General features: G+C 33.2%; 5 protein-coding genes across 6 annotated transcripts; 2 read left to right on the top strand and 3 right to left on the bottom strand.

Annotated features, from left to right (window-relative positions):
• The first annotated feature begins 1040 nt into the window (after nucleotides 1-1040).
• On the top strand, nucleotides 1041-2337 carry LOC107025809 (12-oxophytodienoate reductase-like protein). Its single transcript, XM_027913938.1, has 3 exons — nucleotides 1041-1381; nucleotides 1564-1898; nucleotides 2245-2337. The coding sequence occupies exons 1-3, from the start codon at nucleotides 1240-1242 to the stop codon at nucleotides 2335-2337; spliced, it is 570 nt and encodes a 189-aa protein (XP_027769739.1). The 5' UTR covers nucleotides 1041-1239.
• Nucleotides 2338-2770: 433 nt separating this feature from the next.
• On the top strand, nucleotides 2771-5746 carry LOC107008186 (ras-related protein RABA2a). The gene is made up of 2 exons (XM_015207116.2): nucleotides 2771-3080; nucleotides 5067-5746. The coding sequence occupies exons 1-2, from the start codon at nucleotides 2916-2918 to the stop codon at nucleotides 5544-5546; spliced, it is 645 nt and encodes a 214-aa protein (XP_015062602.1). The 5' UTR covers nucleotides 2771-2915; the 3' UTR covers nucleotides 5547-5746.
• A 381-nt stretch (nucleotides 5747-6127) lies between these two features.
• On the bottom strand, nucleotides 6128-11091 carry LOC107004947 (ras-related protein RABD1). Of its 2 annotated transcripts, none has more exons than XM_027918009.1 (8): nucleotides 10933-11091; nucleotides 10776-10848; nucleotides 10525-10572; nucleotides 10394-10441; nucleotides 8863-8934; nucleotides 7609-7764; nucleotides 6809-6916; nucleotides 6128-6431 (listed from the first exon to the last, which is right to left on the bottom strand). In XM_027918009.1, the coding sequence occupies exons 1-7, from the start codon at nucleotides 10944-10946 to the stop codon at nucleotides 6809-6811; spliced, it is 519 nt and encodes a 172-aa protein (XP_027773810.1). In that variant the 5' UTR covers nucleotides 10947-11091; the 3' UTR covers nucleotides 6128-6431. The 2 variants fall into 2 exon arrangements, with proteins under 2 accessions (XP_027773810.1, XP_015058869.1); XM_015203383.2 differs by having other exon boundaries at nucleotides 6813-6916.
• Nucleotides 11092-13069: 1978 nt separating this feature from the next.
• Nucleotides 13070-14265, bottom strand: LOC107004940 (glucuronoxylan 4-O-methyltransferase 1). The gene has a single exon (XM_015203371.2). The coding sequence runs from the start codon at nucleotides 14218-14220 to the stop codon at nucleotides 13393-13395; it is 828 nt and encodes a 275-aa protein (XP_015058857.1). The 5' UTR covers nucleotides 14221-14265; the 3' UTR covers nucleotides 13070-13392.
• Nucleotides 14266-14675: 410 nt separating this feature from the next.
• On the bottom strand, nucleotides 14676-22183 carry LOC107004931 (probable serine/threonine-protein kinase At1g09600). Its single transcript, XM_015203360.2, has 8 exons — nucleotides 20873-22183; nucleotides 20384-20668; nucleotides 18531-18848; nucleotides 17484-17711; nucleotides 17027-17127; nucleotides 16149-16272; nucleotides 15570-16037; nucleotides 14676-15329 (listed from the first exon to the last, which is right to left on the bottom strand). Exons 1-8 carry the CDS (start codon nucleotides 21335-21337, stop codon nucleotides 15123-15125), a joined length of 2196 nt encoding a protein of 731 aa, XP_015058846.1. The 5' UTR covers nucleotides 21338-22183; the 3' UTR covers nucleotides 14676-15122.
• Between the last annotated feature and the right edge of the window lie 3346 nt (nucleotides 22184-25529).

The following is a 25529-nucleotide window of genomic DNA, read 5'->3' as shown; positions in this document are numbered from 1 at the left end:
ATTTGTTGATACAAATTAAATATCACATGTTAATTGAGTACGCACACCAGTTTTTCCTACTAAAATTGTAGTTTCAAATTGAACTTCATCACCCCGGTATGTTGATTTTAAAATACACCCAAACAAACTTAATAATTTTATGTAATATTTTGCCAATCAAGTGTATATAATAAGTTGAATTATTGTCCTATATGATACATTATCCCTTAGTTTTTCATTTTAATAATTAATTATGATACATTTTAATGAAGTAATTTAAAATGATATATGCAAAGGAAACAATATTATTGAACTTTCTACACGTTGAATTAGAATATATGTTCACTTTTTCCTGTCTTTTAAAATATATTTATCCCTTCATCAATGATTATTTATTTATTAGAAAATTTATTATTTTCGATTGATGTTCATTTGTTTTCCCATAAATATCAAATAGTAACATTTCTTGGAAGCAAAAAGAATGAATTATAAAATCGAATTTAAGATGATTGATTGAAAGATAAATGATAAGACGTTATAATTATCACGTTCCTTTACATTATTAACGTTTGATACTACGTAACCTTGTATATAAGACAATATAATGTTTTAGTTTTAATAACCGAAATGTTTTAAATATTATTTTTTATATTCTGTGATATTCTTACTGGTAAAAGAATAATAACACTGTTACGGGTTAATTTCTCAAATGGCTGGCTGCTCAGTACCATTGGAGAAATTAATTCTACGATTAGGGCAAAATTGGTGCATTCACAATTCATTTGATTCCTTAAGACCACATTAGGTGGAATACAAACATGCTAACTGCACTATTCTAATCTTGACGTTTACCAATAACTCACTATTCTCAAAGAGCTACTGTTAGTGCATTATATTTCTCGATCGGCATTGGCTGGTCCACAAGTAAGACTTATGGATAAACATAAACAAAGCATACAGTGGTCAAGGAAAAATCATATACTCTCTCCGTTTCACAAAGAATGACCTAGTTTGACTTGAGTCGGAATTTAAGAAAATAAAGAAGACTTTTGAATCTTGTGGTCTTAAATTAAAGTTTTGTCGAACGTAAAAAATTGTGCTTTAATCTTGTGGCCTTAAACATGCCACGTGGAAAACTAAAACTAAAATGTTACCAAAAAAAAGAAAGAGATCATTCTTTTTGAACCAGGCTAAAAAGGAAAGGAGATCATTCTTTTTTAAACGGAGGGAATAGTAGTTTCTGCTGCATCTCTCAATTATATGCTGTTTCTGTCTTCTTTTTCACATGCAGGACCTGATGATCAAGTGTATGCGAAACCAACACCTCTTCCTCTGGAATCTGATAAGATTCCTTGCATTGTAAATGATTTCAGGATTGCAGCCCGTAACGCGATTAAAGCTGGTAACTTATATCAATCCCCATAAAATAATTGATGAACTTCAATATTTACCAATTACAAGATGGACGATGGAATCCAAAAATTATAATGAATATTGAGAAGTATTCATTTACTCAATGACATACCTATAGTTCATTTTCCAAGCATTTGATAGCTTAACTAGTTTCACGTGATATAAATGAAGGATTTGATGGAATTGAGATCAACGCTTCAAGTGGCGGCTACCTGATTGATGAATTCATGAATGATCAAGTCCATGGTTGGACTGATGAATATGATGAAACTATTAAGGACAGTTGTCGTCTTGCCCTGGAAATAGTAGAAGCAGTGGCAAATGAAATTGGAGCTGATAAAATTGGTATAAAATTATCTCCTTTTGATGGCAAAAAGGACTCAAATTCAGAAGCACTAGCAACTTACATGGCAAATGAACTAAGCAATCTTGGCGTTCTGGTAAATCTGGATTTGCTTAGTTTGATGGTAAATGTTAAGTGGAGCATTAACCTCAATAATTTGATGGTTTGCTTGTGTTGAAATTGAAGGTTTATTTGTAAGTTTGCCCTTCAAGAGTTCAATTGTTCCTTTCTCATTTAGCACTACATACATGATCTTAAAAGAACAAATTGAAGGCGAAGGTCTATCACAAATAATCTCTTGCAGTTCTGCATACATTTTATTTTTTTCTCGGATCCCACTTAATCTATCAGAATCAATCTCTCTACTCCATAATGATATAACTAAGGTCTAGGTACCTCTCAATTCTCATTATTTCCATATTTCACTTATCGTATTAGACGATTTGTTGATGTTTACGAACTCTTTTAATTTTATCCATGTGGTCAAGTTGCAATATTTGTTGTTGTAGACAACACTGAGGAAACAAAATGCTTCCATGACAGCCTTTAACGTTACTTGCAAAGCCGCGCAAGAATCTCATGGTATTAAGAAGGGGAGCTGAATTGTATCTGTGCGTATTTCATTTAACTTATACATTTTGATTTTATATTCCTAACATTTTAAAATAAAAAGTCTTTAACTCATAATATGATTAGTTTTGTTGGAGCAAAAGATTGTATAATATAAAAAAGATCAAAAATTAATTTTCTCTCAATGTCTATTCATTCGACCTCTTCATACTAAACTTCTCTAATAAAATTTATAATTTTTACGTGATTATAAGATATTTGACAAGATCAAATTTATTTTTTACGCACAAAAAATAAACATATTAAAGAAATGCGGTTCGAAGAATTGAAAATTTTAAAATGCGAAAATTTCGGAGGTCAAAATTTGAAAAGCACATCATCTTTGAAATCCCACACTGCTTCAAGGGCAAAATCGTAACTGAACACCGAGAATTTGGGGGTATTTGCGTCATAAAAAAATTCTCTGTTTCTCTCACGCTTCATTGTCATCCTCATCAACGATCTTTAATCATTCACAGAGAGAGAGAGAGATCGATCCGAATCCGAAGGCGTTTTAGAGTATTTGAGTAAATCTGAATCGGCAGAAGGAGCGATTCAACAGGGCGAGGAAATGGCGAGAAGAGCGGAAGAGGAGTACGATTACTTGTTTAAGGTTGTATTAATCGGCGATTCAGGAGTCGGAAAATCCAACTTGCTTTCCCGATTCACCAGAAATGAGTTTCTCTTGGAGTCCAAATCCACTATCGGCGTTGAATTCGCCACTCGTACACTCCAGGTCCCTTTTTCACTCCTCATCCTTTGTTTTTGTTCGTTTCCTCAAGCGCGCGTTTTTGAATAATGCAGTTGTGTATACCCGACGTTTGCATTAACTGAAAAATTGATGTATTAAGTGCTAATACTCGATACGTGTCTCCTGTAAACAATTCAATTGTACCATAAGAGTTAATGTGCTTCTTTGTTGAGTTTAATGGGAGAGTGCTAAGTATTATTTATTGTTGTGATCGCGTTGATTTTGTATTTATGGGCATGTTGATATGTTAGGTTCAGTAACATTAATAGATGCCTTGTTTCCAAAATTGACTTCCTTGCTTGGTGGCATGGAGTTAGGGTTTGGATGGGATGTAGATGTATTATATTACCTTGTGATTAGACTTACATGACCTTTCTAGATCTATGAAACCCTTGCAGTGCTTGGTTTTTAATTTGCACTGTGTAAGAGTTATGCATTGTGATGGTATGAAATACATAAAATAAAGTGTAGATAAAATTAGCTTTTTTATTTTCATTTAAAATGGAGTAAAGAAATGGCATTATATATTCTATGGTCGCTTTGCTATGCTGCTAGTAAAACCCAAACATCCTTGGTTCTACTTTTCACTTCTTTTCTGTTGGCCATTCACTCCATTTGTATTTTCTTTTCCATATATGGTGAAGTTATTAGAAGTTACTATTCCACTTGAATACAAGCAGTTGCTGTGTTCTTCCCTGGATTTATTTGGTATTAGTATCCCTTCCTCTCCTTGTATGATTAATCTTCTCTAAAAAAAACTTATGTGTATTGTCTATGTTAATTAATTCAAACCTTCTATAAGCAGGATATATTGATATGGTTACCAGTCCATGTTAGGAAAAACTCAGAGCCATTCCTTGATTGGAAGTAAGTGTTAGTAAAGGGAAGAAGAAGAGAGCATCTTTACTGCTGAAATGAAATGCATACCTTGTATTTGTCCATTGTTATCAAAACTGTGAATGATTTCATTGTCTTGAAAATCCTCAATTAATTTGAGTGAGAAACACATTCTTCATCTGTGATTGGTCGTATCTTGGTGGACTATATAAGAGCCTTGTTAGTAAAAATGACATGAAGGATTGAAAGAGGTAAAGGAGACATGAAGTGAAATCTGGCTAGAAGTACTTCTAGTTGGACTTCTCACTTAGCAAAAATGATTCTTATCAAACTGTGTGTTTGTTCTTAAGGACGGACTACCCTTATTTCCTTCTCTTACCCAATCAAGGGTATAGTTTTCTTTGTGTAACAAAATGACTCAAGAAGCTAGATGTTGTAATTGCTTAAAAAACATATCCTGATCTATCAGAAATAACATCTCTACCTCACCTCTGGGGCGCTGAGGTAGAGGTAAGGTCTGAATACTCTACCCTCTCCATCCCCCACTTTGTGGTACTACATTGGCTATGTTGTTGTTTATCTAAGGGAGCTTCTACTGTAACGAAAGCTCTCATATTTTGTAGATTTTTGATACAGAAAGATATAATGCCAGACAATGAAAGAAAAAAGCTTTTTTGGTTAAAGCAAATGTTGTTGCATGATCATTTGCTTGTGTTTTGATCTAGCTTTTTATTACAAGTTTTAAACTCTAGGAAACCTAATGTGATAATGCCTCCATTACCTGTTAAATGTTACTCTTGAATCAAATGAAGAAGTCCATTCTACTATTAATCAAAGTCTGGAAGGACCTAGTTGTCTTCATTCTGAGCAACTGGTTTTCCAAAATAGGGAGTAACAGGGCATCTTCCAGGTTCACTGAGGTCAAACACGACTCTGGAAGACCAGTCTATTGCATTCTATCTTTAAGAGATGCCATGAGTCTAGTCCTTTGTGATAATTCAACAAAGATTCACCTCGCCGTACTCCATTGAATAACACCTCTGTTCTTGTTGCTATTGGTACTGCTACAATTTTTGGTAATTGTAGAATTTATGTTGTATTAAAATTCTTGTTGCTCAATTTTGATGTGCCTAGGTTGAGGGAAGGACCGTCAAGGCTCAGATTTGGGACACAGCTGGACAGGAGAGATACAGAGCCATTACAAGTGCTTACTATAGGGGTGCTCTTGGAGCTCTTCTGGTATATGATGTGACAAAACCCACTACCTTTGAGAATGTTAGTCGGTGGTTGAAGGAACTGAGGGACCATGCAGATTCAAACATTGTGATTATGCTCATTGGAAACAAAACCGATCTGAAGCATCTCAGAGCAGTTGCTACTGAGGATGCTCAAAGCTTTGCTGAAAAAGAGGGCCTTTCTTTCATTGAAACGTCTGCATTGGAGGCAACAAATGTAGAGAAGTCTTTCCAGACAATTCTTTCAGAAATCTATCGGATAATCAGTAAGAAGCCACTTTCTTCAGAGGAGCCAGCAAATGCTAACATCAAAGAAGGAAAGACTCTTGTTGTTGGGGCAGAGGAGCCTGCTCCCAAGAAGGCATGTTGCTCTGCATAGTAATGGTCATTAGTTTTTTAAGCCTCTAAATTGTTCCTTTGGTTAGTGGTAATTACTACTGCTTCTTTCTCTTTTTTTCTCTTCTATATTTTTGGTTTATGATATACCTATTTTCATCATTAGGAATGTTCATGTGCAATACATGTTAAAATCTTGCTATAGCATGTCTCATTAAGAATGAGATCAATTATTTCAAATGACGTATCAGCAATTATTTCCTTCGTTTTAATTCTGGTCTGTCTTAGAAAAAAAAAAGTACTCTGAATCTTATGGTCTTCTAAGTAAAAATACGTATTGACATACCCTTCAGATACAAGAACTCTGGGGTGGTTAATGGTGATAATTAGTATTTCCACTTGTAAACGGTAAGAATTCCATGTTTAATTTCCCACCAAAACAAGCATTTCTTTGAAAATATTACTCTAAATTCGTTACATATGTGATGCATGGACCGAATTGAGTTAGGGCTGGACTACCTAGTATACTGGTCTAGTCTACTCAGCTGATTATTCTAATCTATTCTAGCAATAATGTTATATAGGCATATTTTAATTTCATCTCATCACTAGTAGCTTGTTAACTAATTCTAATCAAGTTATTCATCCAAGATCCTAATTGCATCAAACAGTAGTTGTTACATGCACCTGAAGCGAAGTTGCAAATGTATTTCCACTAACGGGAAGATACACAGGAGTTGAGACATTCTAGCTCTAGTAAACATATGTTTTAGTTACAATCTGTTCGACATTTTGCAATTGGAACAGAGGGATACAGCAACGCAACATCAGCAGTTAACCACAACAGTTGCCCTTATGCTCAATTGGTTGTCCCTTGATTTGAACAGTGCTACCTGTCCTCTTTGCTCCAGCTGGTTGGTTACCCATTCTGCAAAACAGAATTTCGGTTCAGCTCTTGGATGGAACTGTGTGAAGACTTAACTACAAACTGCTAAGAGATGTGGTTCGGGGCGGAACAGAATCTCTACTTGTTACCAACATTGTTCACCTCAGTTAAATACACATTCATATATAGTAAGCTAGTAACTAGTTCATAGAAAAAATAGCAGCAGCAGTCTGGCCATACAACATAGCTATCTATATATATCAACAATTTCATACCCCCTAATGCAATTTATTCAGGTAAACTACAAACATGTTGAAATGTATCAGTGTTCATTACCCAAATTGAATCAACAAATTGTGGGAGGAATGATGTGGCTACACATTTTACAGAAATAAACGTGGAAGGAAATATTAGCCCACTTACTTTTTCTTTATCTCTCCAGCCATCGTTAAGAAAGCCTGCTCTACGTTGATGGAGTCTTTTGCACTTGTCTCAAGGAAAGGGATACCTAGTTCATCTGCCAGAGCCTGAATAAAATTGAAGTGATGTTACAAATGCATAATTGCTTTAACTGGGAATATGAAATAACTGACAATTAACTCATATAGCTAAGAATTTCATCCATGCGGTCAAGTTTCAATATTTGTTAGAATAATTTGAAGACTATTATACAATATCACATGTTTCATTATGTCACTGTTTCGGACACTGAGAGACACAAACTACAGACAATGGTCACATAAAGTACTCCAAACATAAGCCCTACAAAGAAAATGTAGCATAAGTGAATTTACAATTTTTTACTTTTGAATCTGATCACTTTTTTTCGAAGATTTTTGTCCACCATCTTCATTGAGAAGAAATGTAAACACCAAAGTAGGTAGTACCCTTTTCAATCCAAAAGACACTATAGTCTAGATGTCTACAAGGAAACCAAAAACCCTACTTGAGCATAGTAAAGAATTAACATGTTTGTGGCACATCACTCGAGTTCAAGGGAGGAATTAAATGAAAAGAACATGAGAGAATTGTTAGAAAAACTACTTAAAAAAAAAAAGAGGAAATTGAGATGATTATCAGCATTTGTCAGCAAGCTGAGTTCAAAGATGTAATATTACCACTAAACTAAGCTTGATTAGTACAAATGCAAATGAAACGTACTCAAGCACAAATGCAAATGAAACGTAATGTTTTCTGTTAAAGAGGCAACAAAAAATACCTTTCCCATCTGTGTGTCCACGACCTTGTTTTCTACCAAATCGCATTTGTTTCCCACGAGAAGCTTGCACACGCTCTCATTTGCATATCTGTCAATTTCATTCAGCCATTGCTTGACATTGTTGAAGCTCTCCATTTCAGTTACATCATAAACAATCTACCATAATACAACCACAAATAAGAACACTTCAAGAACAAAAGAAGCCACATGACCATTTTTCTTTAACCAGTATGTTTAAAAGACTATGACATTAAGCTAGAAGAGACAAGAAAAGAAAGCAAAAAGTTTTACAGCTAGGGATGCAATGAATCTCAAATCTATCTGCTCTCAAGAAATCAATGGCACACTTATTTGAGGATGACATGCATTACAAAAAGGCATGGGATGCAAACTAAGAAAAAATTTTATATTGTACAAACCAAACCATTTCCTCCAAACCCCTGAAAAAAACAAAATACATTGTCAACATTTTGACATCTTTTATCTCAGTTTTAACATCCTCTGCTTTTTGAAAACAATAATGGGACAAAGTTAACTTTATCACTCCTCCTCCACCTTACTTTATATGACACTCTTTCCATTTTGGCCCATCACAAGAAGTTCAAAGCCTTTATAATTGAGAAAAAACTAACTTTTCTTCTTTTCCAATTCTATTCTCTTCAAAAGTTCCATCATATATTTAAAAGTGAATAAGGACTTGCGAGTCCCACAATGCATGGACATAACAAGAAGTGAGAGAATGGGCCATTAAAAAATTGTCAGGATAAAGGAGAAACCAAAAAAAAAAAAGAAAGAAAAGAAGAGGCATAAAATGGATTCAGAGGGACAATCTTTGCAAGTAATATTTGGTTTTCTGGTGTCAATATTCAATGTCAATATTAACTAGGAAAGAAAGAGTAAATGTCAACCAATTACACCTCGGAGCCAACATAAACTATCAGTTACCTTCACTAAACTTGAAATCAAACCCGCCGTGGTTCAGAATTGACATAAAAGGGATCACAGAGTGGGTGATTGACTATCCTAACCTTATAAATATATAATTAGAGAAGATATGAATATGCAGGTCGTATTTTCAAAAGATTCAAAATCTGAGGCATTATGGATGCAAGAATAAGTATCATAAGCAATACACAAATAGCAAAAAGCCGCAGACTAAATAAGATGCGCTATGGAGGTGACAAATTTATATTTAAACTATTGCTCTAATATTTATGGCCGGGGAAGTTCTCATCAATGTATGTAATATCTCACAATAATCCCATGCGCTCCCCTGTAGTAACTGCTTGTTATAGTCCGAAAACGTTCCTGTCCAGCAGTATCCCACTGCAAAAAAAAGACAGCAGTGTGGCATCATAATATGTAAATTAGATAGAGTAAACATCAAAGAAGTAGTTGATCAATTTAGTCAGTATGCTTTTAGCAAATGCCAGCAGCATGCTTTTTAGCAAATGCCAGCTTCCCACACTGATATCAGTCATATCGCTAAAAGAGGTGAAGTGGATATATGATTGTGCTAAACAAAATATTGATCCTCTACCGAACCTTCAACATTTTATTTTTAGCACACAATACCAATTAATCAAATAATGGTCGCAAATTTTATTGCACTAGCCTGAAACTGACCAACACACTAACCAAGAAAGAGAAAACACTGCATCAAAGAATAGCAAAATAACACAACTCAATTTACTGAATAACATCAATTATATCTCTGACATCTATGTAATAAGATACTCCCTCCGTTTCACAAAGATTGATTTAGTTTGACTTGACACGGAGTTTAAGAAAATAAAGAAAACTTTTGAATCTTATGGCACTAAATTAAAGTTATGTCAAATGTACAAAATTGTCCTTCAATCTTGTGGCCTTAAAAGTTGAAATTAAAATGTTACCAAAACAAGAGAGACGTCATTTTTTTTTAAACAAACTAACAAGGAAAGAGGATCATTCTTTTTGAAACGGAGGGAGTACAAAAGAATACGATGTAGCAGCAGACTATACCCTACCAAACTCTGCAACCTAGAAAAGACAAAAGAGAAAGGCTAATCAATCAATTTTCCTGTTCACCACCAGAATGACATCCTTTTTCCTTTCACCTTTTGCCTCACATCCAATTTGATCACCCTTTCTCTACCTATATCTTCTCTAAATCTTGGTTAAAAAAAAAAGAGAAAAAAGTCGCGCACAACGGCACAAGTACTTGTTAACAAGAACAGAATCGAAGTATTACTTTCTTATCAATACAGACAAAGATCTAAAAAATCTAGCACGTGGCATGGGACTTCTAGGCATTGCTTGGGTCAAGCTATGCTGCCTAGTGATATACAAACACTCCCACAGCACACTTTCTATATATTTGTCTTCATCCAATCAATGACGTCCATGCTGTAAGAGTATCAGACTCAGACTCGGCAAAAGCTAACATATAAATGAACCCGCCTTTCTTTTGCAAAAGCTAACATATAAATGAACCCACCTTTCTTTTATAATCATTAGAGAATGATTCTGCTTTAAAAATAACACGATAGTATTTCAGTAGCAAACAGAGACACAATGGATGATTAAAGCAATAACATGCCCACAAGCATCTCAAAGTTTGCAAGACTTCAAACTAAGAAATGGACAATTTGAGATCCCTATCTAATTCAACTGAGAAGGCATATGGTTAAAATGTCCTGTAAATCAACTAAGTAGCTTCAACATAAGCTCGATATACTATAAGTTAAATATTGGACTTAAAAACAATCATGTTAACTAAAATGCAACAATCAACTATACTTACAATTTGCAGCTTGATTGTCTTTCCATCCTGCTCCACAGTCCTAATTTTCTACAATCCAAAAATCATTCCAAAACTTTCATAAAAAACAAACAATAAGTGACATAAAACAACTAGAGAGACGAGATTCTTACGAAATCAACTCCAATGGTGCTAATGTAACTGTCAACATACGAATCATCCTAAAACATAATCAATCAAAACAACAAAATTATATCCATCAAGCAATAAATCATTATTATCCTACAAAAAAAAAATAACCGGCATTTTTTTACCCTAACAAAGAAAATCGAACAATAACATACGCATTATACAACAGAAAATTCATTCACACATACAAATAGAGTATAATCAAATGAGATCAAAGTAAAATAGGTGTACATACGGCGAATCTGAGAAGAAGACAGGATTTGCCGACAGAAGAATCGCCGATCAACAACAGTTTGAACAAGTAATCGCTGCAATCAAAGAAACAAAAAATCAGTAATAAAAATGAAAAATTAATGGAGAAAAGTTGCGATGGAATATGCAGAATATCGTACTATTCGTTGCTCATGTTTGCTTCTTCCCTTCTTTTGGCTAACAGAGTTTTCTGAGAAGTGAGAGAGATGATTTCTCTTTTCGTGTGTATGTCTTTATTAGTCGACTCTTTGGTTTTTTATTTCTTTTTTTCTTTTTATATTAATACTCCTATCATTTTGACGAAAAAAGAAAATACAAGAAAATTTAAAAAGAAATGTCTCAAAGTAATATCGAAGAAAATGATTACCTACCTGTCAATTTATTCCATTATTATTATACCACTTCTCCATTTAGATGTTATTCGGTGCGTTACTAGTAATATAAAGATTAGTTATATTTTTATAATTGGATATGTAAATAATTTCAATAGGGATCTATTAAGGGTAAAGCTCATCTTTATCGGCCTTTTCATGTTCTTAAAATAACTTAGTCGATTTCGTATTTGCAGGTTGTGTTCGATAAATTTATTTTATTTTAAAAAAATTTGAATATCAAAATATTGGCCATCAAGAGAGGGAAAAATCTTGATATAGGTTAGGTCAGTCTCATTATTCACATAATTCTTTCGTCTATTGATTGATCGTGCGAGTATGTATACAACACATAATAAAAAAAGTGTTTATCCTGGATTCTCTTTCTCAAGGAAAATATTTTCCTCGTTTTTTATACAAACAAGATCCGATCAAATGATGTCCACAGGTTGATAATAAGATTCTTAGAATTTGCATGCTCGAAAGAGGGTGCCAATTAAAAAAATAATCATTTTATTTTCTTTTTTGCTTTCTCCTAGCCGCTGCACGAAAGGAGTCATCTATCCACCAATGACTCCTTTTTCGAAATTAAAATAAAATACTTCTCGAAAAAATACAAATAATTCTTTAGAAGAACTAGCACGAATATTCTATACAATATCCTAAACATTTACTTAAAGTTTTTCCAAATTAAATTTTTCTAAAAAAAAAAAAGAAAAAAAAAAACAAATCCTAAACAACATATCTTTGTTTTGTCTTCCATGTAATAAGAAAATATTTTTTTTTACTCAATTGGCAATGGATAGGTTGGCCATGACTACTACACGTCCAATTTGTTGCACCAATTTAATTAATTAATTAATTTGCAAAAATGATTTGATAGATTAACTATATGTTATTTTAATATGGTATGTTGTCAACATTATGTAAGTTATTGAAGTAGTCACTTGAAAGGGAAATTTGTCTTGTACTCTAAGCTTCATTAGGAAAAATCATTCCTTGCCCAAACTCTGTCCAACAATGAATATTCTTCCTCCAATCATTTAGAATGATCAAATTCTATCCCTTTCCTAATTCACAATTACTTATTTTATATATAAAAAAAAAACAATATATCTATATATTTTTTATTTTTCTAAATTTTGATATAAGAATAATATGTATTGATAGAAGATAATAAATATTTTATAAAATTAATTGAGACGCATACAGACTAATTTAATTATAACTGTTATTTAACATAAAAATTTATGTCCAACTAATAGATCGTATATATGCTCTTATTAATAAACCAAAGTTTCATAGGGCAATTTTGCATGGATTTTAATGTAGATGGGCGGAGTTTTAAAAAAATGTTTTAACACATTTATAAAAAAAATTAAAGTCTTTCTTCTTCCTTTACACTATTTCAATCCAAACAAATATTACAATACATCCCATTCTCATTTCCCTAGTTTTAGAACACAGAGAAAAGTCATCATGCATGACTGAGCATAAAGAGAAAATCTCTTAAATGATAAAACAATTAGATACATTTTATATAACAAAAGTTATTTTTTAGATATTGCTATAAATAATAAATATTTTTAATTTGTAATATATTTATGTAAATTTTCCAAAGGAAATTATTTTCTGTTGGATGGTTACCGATTCAAAAAGGAGAAATAACTTCTTTATTCATGGATGGATGTCATTCTTTCTTAGGATTATATTAGAGAAATTATTAACTTTGAATGTAATATCAATTGCTTCAATCGTGAGACATTAATTATTATCAACGACGGCTAATACTTGAAATTCTCACGAAAACATTATAGTTAATTACTACTACTACTATTATTATTAATTTATTATTTTTATTTCTACTATTATAATTCTTTTAAAGAATCTTCTAACAAACCAAACATAGATTAAACATTCTTTTTTCATAAAAAATAACTTTTATGGTACCAAACATATTACATGAAAAAAGTAGTCTCAACTTCACTTGCCTCTAGTATACCTAATACCATAACATTCCCAATTTATTGGTATTATTGATTTACTATCCTCACTCAAAAAAACAACATCCTCATTGATCCATCAGCAGGATCTTCCAATCACTCACCCCCTCAAAAAATGAATAAACTAAAAAAGAAAAAAACTATGTCACTCGGACTCGTACTGTCTTTACATACACCCAGTGACATTTTTCAAGAGTCTGAGTAACATAGACACGACAAAAAAGAACTAGGGGCAAAATGGCATATTCAAGTTGCTCTTATGACTAGGAATTGTAAAATGCCTTAACCTCCCAACTTGTTTCTTCATATATCCCTCACACAAAAATTCCCTAGAGAACTTGTCCTCAACATCCCTATTCACATCGTGCACAAACACATGTGTCTCTCCATCTTCTCTGATCCTTGCCATCATTCCTGCTGTATAAATTGCTGTCATTCTTCCTGGTGCATCCTCATAGTACCCTGTTGGTGCATCCACCATAATTAAATCCCATTTAATATCATAAATTTCACTAGGTAGACCCTTTAAGGCAAGTTGACACATTGAATATCTAGGATCAGCTATAGTTGTACACTCTGTTCCTTTCCCTGCTTCTATTAAAACATTTGCTTGATTCACTTTACTGTCATATGTAACATGGTAGGACTCCAACATGGGAAATCTCTTGTTGATTTGTTGTATCCATGCCTCGTCTTCTTCGAGGAAGATGGTTCGTCCTCCATAGTTTAGTGTGTGCCACATTAGGCTATCATGTCCAAGACCAAATACAAGGAAGTTGCTAGGTGATTTCTTGTCTAGAATCTTGGATGTTACTAATATCTCTTTGTGTGTTTGTTGTGGTGTGATAGCTGAGGTTGTGTAGTGAATGAGTGATTTCGCTACTGATGATGGAATTTTATTGCATTTTGGTGATGAACAAGTACTTTTTGATGATGATGTACTTACCCTGGATAATGTTAATGTTGATCTCAACACAAAGAGAAGTAAGAAAGCTATGAAAACACATATGAGAAGAAGCTTTAGGCTAACTGAACCATGTGTTTTTGGCCTCATACCTGACTTGGGAGTTGTTACAAGTTTTGTTTAAAACTGGGAGGCAAAGAGATATATATATTGAAGATTTTGATGTAAGATAAGAAAATTCTGGATTAAGCAATGTAGTTGCTGGTAGATATGAAGAGGTTTGGTAGAGAGTGATCTACTTGATAGTGATGGAGTTTGTTGATATTAAGAAGAATGTCAATTTGTTATGGGGCAAGAAAGAAGCACAAAGAGCTTTATGGAATCCTTTCACCAACAAATAATTCAAGTGAATTTCTTTTAGTGTAGCTTCAATATATGATTTTTGTATTTGAATGAAATGAACTCGAATAGAGTGGTTGGATTCATATAACCGATCCCTACTAGTTTGGCGTTGAAGGTTCATTGATTGTTAAGTGTTACACTTCAAATGAAAAAAAAAAGAAGAAGTAAATAGACATGGTGACTACCATCAACATTTATGTCCATCCATAATGAAAAAAGAGGAATGTATAAACTAGAGAATTTGATACTAAATGTTAGATCCTACCATCATATTGATGTATCTGTGTAATATTCAAAATTCCTACAAATTTGAAAGAAAAAATAAATGCGTATCTTTTACATTAACTGTACAACAATACTTCCCAACACATACACCACCAAAAGAATTGCTCTCTTCTCATTCCAAGGGCAATTACAAGAGGAGGTTTGGATATGATTCTGGAACTGTATACTGTGCATTCTGCTAAGTACTACTTTAAGTAAAGGCAAAAAAAAGACTTGAGAGTTCCATGTGAGTAAAGCTTTTCTCTTGCTGCTGCGATTTTCGTAGATTAGGATTTTTATTGTTGCTTCCTTGATCCATGAAACTCTACCATTGACTAGAGTTCTGTAATACATCAAAAGGTTGCATCTTCTTGCTCCTCTACAAGTCACCGACCATTGGTTGTATAGTGTAAGAGAGATTCTGTTTGCCCATTGTCAGTGTGTTCCTTTCTTATCTTGTTTCTGTCAATACGAGCTTTACGGACAGCCTGCTGAATTTGTTTCTCATGCTCTTTCAGCATTTCGTCAATGTTTCCACCAGGTGGCATCAAAGGTCCAGAGTAGTGGATTCGATTCTTCTTTGGAATATAACCCTACAGCAAACAAAAAATAAATTTATTAGGCACTCTACTAGATAGTACTCGAGATATGCCTCTCTCTGCTTTTGTCAGCCAAAGCGGAAAATGGAAGATCCTTTCTGTGAGTATATTTCTCTTTCATTGTGTTTTTTTCTTCATTTTTGTTTTTTGGTGTGGTGTAGGATTTCAACCATAATATACTACTAAAAGTGGGCCAAAATAGCCAAGACGTAAAGCAAATTGGAAGTTCCTTACCACCGCAGACTCCTTTCCTGTTGAATGTTTGTCCTTCTTATTGGAAGAGTCTTTCCCCAAAAGAGAGTACGATGAGTCAGATTCATTAAGCTGATTATATGTCCCAGTCGAGTTCTCTTCAGGCCACTGTGAGTGGGTACTGACCTCCCTGCTCATATCATATCTTGAACTACCATGAGCTGCAACTGAATTGGAGAACCTGGACAAATGAGCTGCTGCACCGTGAGGTCTGAAGGAATTTTGAGCACTTAATTCTCCAAATATTGAAGAATCAAATGCCCGTTGAGAACTCATAAGAGAGCCAAGTCCATTGGTATTTGTGTTTATGGAATTTCCAGAATCACTGACTTGTGATAAATGACCATTATATAAAGATCTTCTGCTGGGATCAAAAGGGAAAACAGGGCCGCCATCTTCATGATTGTACTTCTCACTAACGCTTGTGGGATTTAACTGCTGTTTCCTCTTCTGCATGTCATAGAATTCCAGATTATAAGCAAATCTTACCCTCAGCTTAAAGGTGAACATAGTGTAGATAAAGAAAAACTAAATTATGTTATTGGTGTCTAAGGAAAAAACCTGTATGGATGCTGGTAACTCAGCATTAGCGTCAGGTGCTGGTACTGCTTTTGACTGTTTTGCAGCCTTCCTACAAGATTCAATGCCAGATCCTTTTGTACCTTCACGGGCTTCACCTCTTTGCCTAGAAACAGAATATTGCTCAATAAAGTGAAAATGAAAGCGAAGAATCCCTAGTTCAATGAGAACAAAAGGTCTTCAGTTCAAGAGAATTTCTTGAACTGAGACTATTTGACATGTCAGAACACAGTATTGAAAGCTGTTGAGTCAACTGAACAATATAAGGCTCTTTGATTTGGTTAATGAGGTTGAAAACTAGGCTGGAATGATGAACACCTGCAGGACCATGACTGCAAAATGCAAGCTGGATGCCTTTGCTTGGGCGAAGAAAAAGTTATCAGACCTTTTCTCATACTCCCTCCATCCCATTTTATGTGGCACCATTTGACTTGGCATGGTGTTTAAGAAAAAAATGAAGACTTTTGAAACTTGTGGTCTAAATTTGTGTAGTTGAAAAATATTTCATTAAGGGTAAATGATATTTTAAGTTAAATTGCTCCTAATTATAGTAAGGTGACATTCTTTTTGGGACGGACTAAAAGGAAACGGTGCCACATAAAATGGGACGGAGGGAGTAATATCTAAGAGATGCGAAATCCTCAATATACTAAATATGCAACAAGACAACCTACTTTTTCTCTAGATGAAGTAATTATCTTTATTGATTAATGGGAAATATTCCAGCATACTAGATTTAAATAAATGGTAGAGAAGAATCAACAAAAATGTAGCAGAACATCCTCAAGGACAAGATCAGATAAATAAAGCACAAGTAATTAATAGAAATTGACAAAAGAAGAGAAATCAGAAATGAGTACCTTCTTGCTTCCTCATCTCTCATCTTAGCGTCAAATTCCTTGCTTGGAGGGTATTTAGGTAAAGATGATGGATCACAAGGAAGAGGCTTTGTTGTGAAGAACTGGAGCAGAGAACCCAAACATTAAAATATATAAACAGTATAAAGAAATAAAGAGGGTGAAACACCATAAGCAGCAAATCAAACCACCAACCACTAGAAACTTCTTCACTGTGCTTAATTTTCAGATATCTATAACCACATGATTCGTATCCAGAACTGCATCATACAACATTTTACTAGCATATGCATAGAAGTGATCCAAATAGAATAAAGACAAGATCTTGAGTTCCCAGAAAGGGAAAAGATTGATGATATGGAAAAAGACGTCTGAATAAATTGACTTCCTGATTTGAGGAACTAAAAAGCTCTCTGAGAAGATAAAACAAGCTATTCACAATCTATAAAGTAAGTTTTACCTCATTTTGAAGTGCCAAAGTAGCAGAACCCCGATACTCAGGTTCAAAAGCCAGGAGAGAATCCAAAAGTACTAAAGCTGATGGAGGGAAGTCCTTGAATATGCTGGCAAGGCAGCGTTTATATGGCTGTTGAGGTTTAAAGATCGTCGCATGTGGTAATTTTGATTTCTTCCAGTATTCTTCGGATGGTGAACCACAAAGTTTAAAGATCTTATGTAGCTGTTCCACCTGCATAACAGCTTATCCGATGAGTCATTATTGAATGGTCATTTCCTGACCGACAAGGGGTGCTGGTCAGGAAACCTGTCCAATCTCAAGCCCACCCAAACCCCTTTTCTGGAACACATTTGTAAATGCACATCAGATGTGTTCAATGATAATACATGCACCAAGAAAAAGATAAGCTATAATAGAGAGAAATGCACATTTTGTTTGGTTAAATGTGGGATGGTGTACGACAAAGTTGGCAGAATGCAGAAGTGACTAATGCATTTCTTTCTTTGATAGAATTTGACTAGTGCATTTTGTATGAGTACATTGCAAGCATAATATCAGTCATACTGTTTTGAAAGGGAAGGACTAGGGAGAGTACCCTAAGTTCCCCCAAGGTGCTCAAAGGTGAAAACAACATTCATCTAAAAGAAGTTGATGCTGGACTAACAATTGTATGATACACTAAAGTGGCTGGAACTAAAGAGCAAAAGTTAAGAAAATTCTTTATTATTTATCAATGATATGGTAACATGTGGCAACCTTTCAACCCATATTTACCACTAGATTATGCAACATTGCAGGCCACTTTAGCTTCTTGAGAAACTTTAACAACCAAGGACACACATGGAAAACATATTCCCGATGTAGGTAGAATATTCTAGGTTGATGTTCTTCAAATGTATCACTTTTACAAAGAGATATGGTAGATTGAAGGTTCAGTATGAACTTTCCTCGTCCTAAAATGTGCATAGGTTTATTAGCAAGAGAAGATATATCAGTCTATTCTTATCTATAACCAAATATACAAAACAAAAACAGTGACTTCAAACATACCTCAGTTCTTCCTGGCATTATAGGTTTTCCTGCAAACAATTCAGCTACAATGCAACCAGAACTCCATAAATCTACGGCCACTCCATAGTCTGTAGCACCAAGCAAAAGCTCGGGAGGACGATACCACAAAGTAACTACACGACTTGTTAGAGGCTGCTTTTGATTGGTTTGATAAAGAGTTGCCAGCCCAAAATCGCCAATCTTGAGGTTACCATTATTGTCGATCAGAAGATTTGAACCCTTGATGTCACGGTGAAGGACACCACGACTATGGCAGTACTCAAGTCCACGAAGAAGCTGTTGAATGTAACATTTAATCTGCAAGATCACACATATTTTTTAGAATTGCAACTACCACACATAACAATAAAAATATCAACAAGAAAGATCAGACAAACTATGACAATTTTGATGAGCAACATGCTCTTCTCCAAGATTCTTCTTCCCAGCCCTTTTCCCATTTATTCCTCATATGACGAAAGAGGAAGGAGTAACGTTAGGCCACTTCTCTCAGGCCTTTCTGCCTTCAGTCTATAGACCAAAATTATAGCCATCTGAAATTCCCTCCACTGGAAGTAGCCTGCCTTCTCTTGGCTGGTGGAATGAAGCAGTATTGACACAGGAAAAGTTGAAAAGCAAGGAATTTCACTTATGTTCTAGATGTTATTTGTGTGGGGAACAGGCAGAGACAACCAACCATCTCTTTTTACACTGCAAACTGAGAGAACTAAGGTGGGTGATGCCAGAAAACACCAGGGGTTTCTTGACGGTTGGGGAGCGAAGGGTATTTGTCCAATCAGAAGGAGAGATGGACGATTGTCCCAGCATGTAATTGGTGGACTATATGGAAAGAGAGAAATTAGAGGTGCTTTGAGGGCAAGTAGTACAGCATTCAGAAGCTGAAGATGAATTGCTTAGGTCTTTATTATTTTTGGTGTAAACAGGAATGTAGTACAAACAGAAGGTATTTTTGATGTTTAGACAACATGTAAGAAGTGTCATATGATGACAAGCTTCTATTTTGTAACTGTCTAACTCCCAAACCTATACAGTTTGGTATAGTATACCTGTTAATATACAGAATGTTACCACTATCAAAAAGAAAAATTGCCCTCCATTAATACCAAGATTCATCATTTTACACAACTTGAATAGCTTCTCACCTGTGCTTAAAGGATGGAATCTTTATATAAGGGCTTAAAATATAAATCAGCACATATCCACCTACTTGAATCATACATATTTTTAACTTTAGAAGAAAGATGTGCTTCCCCTTTTTCTTCCCTAAATATATCTCTTCTGAAACATTTTAAGGTCTGTACACACCAACCTCCCAAGACCCCACTTGTGGGATTACACTGGGAATATATTGTTGTTGTAGACATGGACAAATGAAAAAGTGACAAGAAATGAAGTGAAGACTTTTCATCACTCCATCGGGTCTTAACTTAGCATCTTTAGAACCAGGATGAATGGCGTGCATAATTGATTCTTTGAGTATTCTGAAGCAAATATCTAGCTGTCTCTCACCAAATTTAAAGCATTGGTTGATTGATCATTACAACACACTCAACAGAAAGCTCACCCATACTCCCTTGAACAAAAACAGACAATGGAGTTGGAGACGGTTTTAACTGAGGTAGAACTCTAGCACAAAAGATTATTTCGCAATTTGCACCAGTGAGATCAGGTCTAACATCCTTAAGTTGGCACATCTCTATTTCATTCCATTATTGAAATTTCAAGTAATTATATCTTATTGCAAGTAATGTTTATTATATATATCAACATCAACCACTGTCTCCTTTTGATAAGATATCTAAGTGACACAGACTGCAAACAGAAGAACACACCTGAGATTCAGTAAATTTGACGGCTGGTGATGCTGCAAGTCCTGTAAGGTCATGTTCCATGTATTCAAAGACAAGAAACAGACTGCCGGAGACACGAGAGGTCACAAGACCTTCAAGCTTCATAACATTTGGATGATCTAGTCTGCGAAGTATTATAATTTCCCTAGCCATAAAACGAACACTCTCTGGATCCATGTTGATAAATCGTACTTGCTTCATTGCAACAATCTTTCCAGTTTCCAGGTCTTTGGCTCGGAATACACAGCTGTATGTACCTTGGCCAATCTGTATTGTTTATAAACAACCATCAATTGGAATGGGAAAAAATGCAGGCAAGAAAAGCAGATGCATTAATGGGTATCACTAATTCTTATTCGGAAGCAGAATGAAACTGCTCTTACATGGAAACTGCAATTGTGTAAGAAAATTGCAATTCATTAACTTTATACTACAATGTAGCAACAAGTGCACATAGTAGCTCAGATTCACCTGATCCAACTTCTCAAATGAATCTACCTTCCGAGGAACCCAGCCTTTGATAGCTTCACCTGCCACGTTTGTCAGCCATGATGGCCATCCAGCAACAACTTGTGCACCATCAACTCCATTCCGAACACTGAATATTCTATTTATCTGAGGTTGTTCTCCAATCTCGGTGGCATTTGTTGCTGCCAAACTTTGCACCTTTGGCACTTCAGGTTTCTCAAAAACTATAGGATTCTTCTCTCCCTCATCCCAAGCTGGTGGGGTGGAACCTGCACTTTTATCAATTGTCTCTGTTGATATAAGCCTCGTAGTCGCATCATTGCCGCAATTATCAACATCCACCAAAACATCCTCCTCCTTGTCAGATGCAATAAGTCTTTTGGATGAAAATTTATTTTTTTCTTTCTCCTTATTTCGTTTCCTGCCATTCTTTTTAATAGAAACCCCCTTTGAGCAAACACATCCCATGATATCCAAATTCAAAGCTCCCTCTTTCTAAATAAGAATCAACGCACTCCCCACAAGATCCTAATCTTAACACAAAATTCAATCCATTTTCACTTAGTATCTCCGGCATTTAGCTGAATCCCAACCAGCATTTCTCACAAATCACCAGAGACTCCAAAAATTAACCCCCAACCTCAAACCCCAATCAGGACAACAATATATTCTACAAGCTTCTTGATTAAATAAAAATGGATTGTTACCTCAAAGAAAGACTAGTAATCTTTAGGATCCAAATGGGGTCAGGAAAATTCGCACAAACAACCTAAAACAAGAATCCCAACAACCCCAGATCCCAAAATATATGGACCTTCACCTAACACCAACCCACATTGTAAGAAAATCAATAATGTAAGTGAAAATAATGTACTAAAAATGAATCTTGACCCAAGAAACTCCAATTCCAGGATTGCTTTCCCGAACTTCCTGCAGTTATTTTCTTGCTAAAAAAAACAAATGATTTCAATTCAAATCACACAGTAAATAACTAAATACAACAACAAAAAAAACAAAACAGAAACAAAGAAAAAATCAAAATGGGTTAGTCCAAACCTACAAATCGAGTGATTTTCGGATCTGAGAGATTGTGAATTGCCATGAAAAGTAATTAAATTTCAGATATATTTTTTTTAAAAAAATTAATCTTGGAATATACCTAATTCTTTTTCTCAAACCTTCAAGAAAATTTAACAATAAAAGTTTTTGAAATTTAGATTCTTTTTTAATTTGGGGAATTCAAAACTGAGATATTTAATACAATAAAAAAAAATTAGGAAAATTTGTTGAGAGAGATGGAGGAAGAAAGGACATAAACGTCTGTGAGGAAGAAGGAATGTATAGAGAAAATTTTGCAGGAATTTACTGTGGGGCCCACTACTGTAACATACTTACACGTGGCTGAAACATTAGGAATACATTCATATTAAGTGGGACCTACTTAAATATCGTCCTGCTCTAGTATGGGACATAAAGGTGCTGCCAAACAAAATTTTAGAGAACTATATTTACTTGTAAAGAAGATGGTACAGTGAATAAATTATTCTTCTTACTATATTCTCAATTAGTATATTTATCCGCTCTTCGCGTGAAAATTTATATCATAAAATTTATAAAATAATAATTTAAATCTATCAGTTATCAAAATTAAAACATTATATTATCTTATATACAAGATTAAGCAGTAACAAACATTAATAATGTAAAGGAACAAAATGAAACTTGTTACATTTTATCTTTTTCTTTTTGAGATAAGGGTAACTTATCTTATCATTAATTCTTAATATTAAAAGTATAAATTAATGACTTTAAAAATACATATCAAGATTTGTAACATAAGTAATGGTGTCAGTGATTCACTCAACATGAACTAAGTATATAAATATTTAGTTAATAAAGGTAACTTATTTTATCATTTATCCTTAATAAAACAAGAAGAGATTAATGACTGTAAAAATACAAATTAAGATCTGTAACGTAAGGAATGATGTCAGTAACCCACTCAACAGGAACCAAGTACACAAATATTTAGTTGTGAAGAAGAAGAAGAAAAGAAGAAGAAAGGGTTATAATTTAATTGTTTTAAAATGAGAAAAAATTCCTCTATTTATAAATAACAAAGGGTAGCATGCACAAATGTTTATTGTGTCTTATCGAAAAAGTTACAACTATTTGGAAAAGTTGCAACCCTTCGTAAAGATCACAACCTTTCATAAAAGTCATAACTTTTCATAAGTTGCAACTCTTCATTAAAGTCACGACTTTTCACGAAAGTCACAATTCTTCATAAAAGTCTCAACTCTTCGTAAAAGTCAAAACTTTACGTAAAAGTCACAACTTTTCATAAAAATCACAATTCTTCATAAATGTCACAACTTTTCATGAAAGGAGAAGACTAATTTTAAAAATAAATTCTTATTTGTGAAAGCGCCATGTAAGCGGATCTAAGATTTTATATATATATATATATATATACGATTTATTAAAATTGAATTAATGTATTGAATATTGAGTGGGAAATAACATGACTAACTAATTTTAAAAGATTGATAAGTACTCTATTCGTTTTTTTTTTGTTCTTGACACTGTTTGATTTGACACATATTTAAAAAATAATTATCGATATAGGTATTTTATCACATTATTTATATTGATTAATGTTTTAATATTAGGTCTTGAAAATTGATTTTTAAATATCAAACATAGAACATGAATATATATATATATAATCAACAAGTATCTATCATTTTATTTTTACTTTTACATATATATATATATATATATATATATATATATATGATAAATAAAACTAAAAATCTATTTTAAAAATAAATTACAAGTAAAAATAAACTGATAGATACTTGTTGACTACCTGATAAACATATACTCCACTAATATGCTTTTGCAGGCTAAAGTACACTTAAAGATAATAATATATAACTTAAAATCTAATCTACTTTGTTAAGCAATAGTAAAATAGATTAATGAGGATAAAGTTTGGTGTCTCTACGGGGTGTATATTAATTTACATTAAAGTTTAAAGTGATATATTTTAAATGATAACAAAAATAATAATAATAACATATTTAATATAATTTTATGAGTACAGAGAGTGTATGTTCATTAGTTAATTTTGATTAATTATTGATCAAAATTAAAGTCAAACTAATTGATCAAATTTTAAATTATTGAAACTGAATCAAATATAATTTATATTTATTGATTTAATTTAACAATAATAATTCAGTTATCTATCATAAATTGAAATAAATTAAAGATAGAGTAAGAGAATAGAACAATAAATGAGTTCGAAAAGTGATAAATATTGTCCACCCCTAAATTATACTTTTTTTCCAAGTTGAGTACAGTGAAGTAGAAAACATAAAATCAAAATTGAAAGAGTCAATAACTGAATTATGCCCAAGTTGATTTCATTATCCCCTAAAATTATAAATATTTATTTACGAAGGCATATATAAATTAATATTACAACAATCCAAACAAAAATAAAACTAAAAATTAATATATTTAAGTGATTTGGTTCAATTTTGATATGGATCAAATTTTATTTAAGCCGTAAGTATTTATAGTAAAGAGTGTATGCACACCTAAGCGTTACTTCGTAAAGACAGAACTATTGACTCAAAAAAAATGCATAACAAAATAGTTTGAAAAGAAAAGTATATAACTAAATTAAGGCATATCGAGGGAAAACATTATTGTGTGGATTATTTATTTATTTTAATTTAAAAAAGGAACGGTTATAGTAGTTAGAAAATGTGATAATTAAAACACTGAAAATAATATATAGTAATAAAAATGGACCGACAAAAATTATTAAAATAATATTAATGCTATTGATATGAAAAGAAAAATATATATCATATACAAGTATTATGTTGTAAATTGTGGTGAGAATATATTTTTAGTACATAGTATAACGAAACTATAATTTGATTAACTCTTAGGGAAAAGAATCAAAGATATGGTGTGAACGTGTATCTTATGGAGATGGCAAAATATTTTTGGAAATGGGAACTAGTAAGTCATAAGTACAATTTTTTATAAATGAAAATAACAAAACAAAATAGAAAAGATAGCACCATAAAGCACTTCAAAAAAAGAAAAACAATATCGATAACAAAATAATATCAAGAACTTTCAAATTTTTAATCCTTCACGAAATCATCTCAAATTTCGATCACATCATTAGTCGCTTTTTTTTTAAAGAAGAATCAAAATTCTAAAATTATTTGTAGAGTACAAAAAATCCACTTGTATTAAAAAAATTCCAAAAAAATGGAAATCGGTCCCAAATTTTAAGAAATTTGCTTTGATTCGTGTTTTGGTAGGGGTGTGTTTGGTATGAAGGAAAATGTTTTTTGAAAAATAAGTAGATATTTGACTTATTTTCTCATATTTGGTTGGTGAGTAGAAAATACTTTACTGTTTGATTTTTAAATGAACAATATTTTTGAGAAATATCTTTTATTTTTTGATAGAGTATAAAATAATTTCTTAAGTTGAATTTTTTTTTTAAAAAAAACAAACTTAAATTTTTTTTCGTGGTGGGGTGGGGGTTCGAAGGTCGGGGTGAAAAAAATTTAAATTTAAAATTAAATTTTTTTAAAAACAATCTTATTATTTTTCTTGGAAGGGC

Source organism: Solanum pennellii, chromosome 1 (genome assembly GCF_001406875.1).
Source record: "Solanum pennellii chromosome 1, SPENNV200".
In the NCBI taxonomy this organism is placed as follows: domain Eukaryota; kingdom Viridiplantae; phylum Streptophyta; class Magnoliopsida; order Solanales; family Solanaceae; genus Solanum; species Solanum pennellii.
The sequence above is the reverse complement of the archived record's forward strand: the minus strand, read 5'-3'. Positions and strand labels throughout refer to the sequence as shown.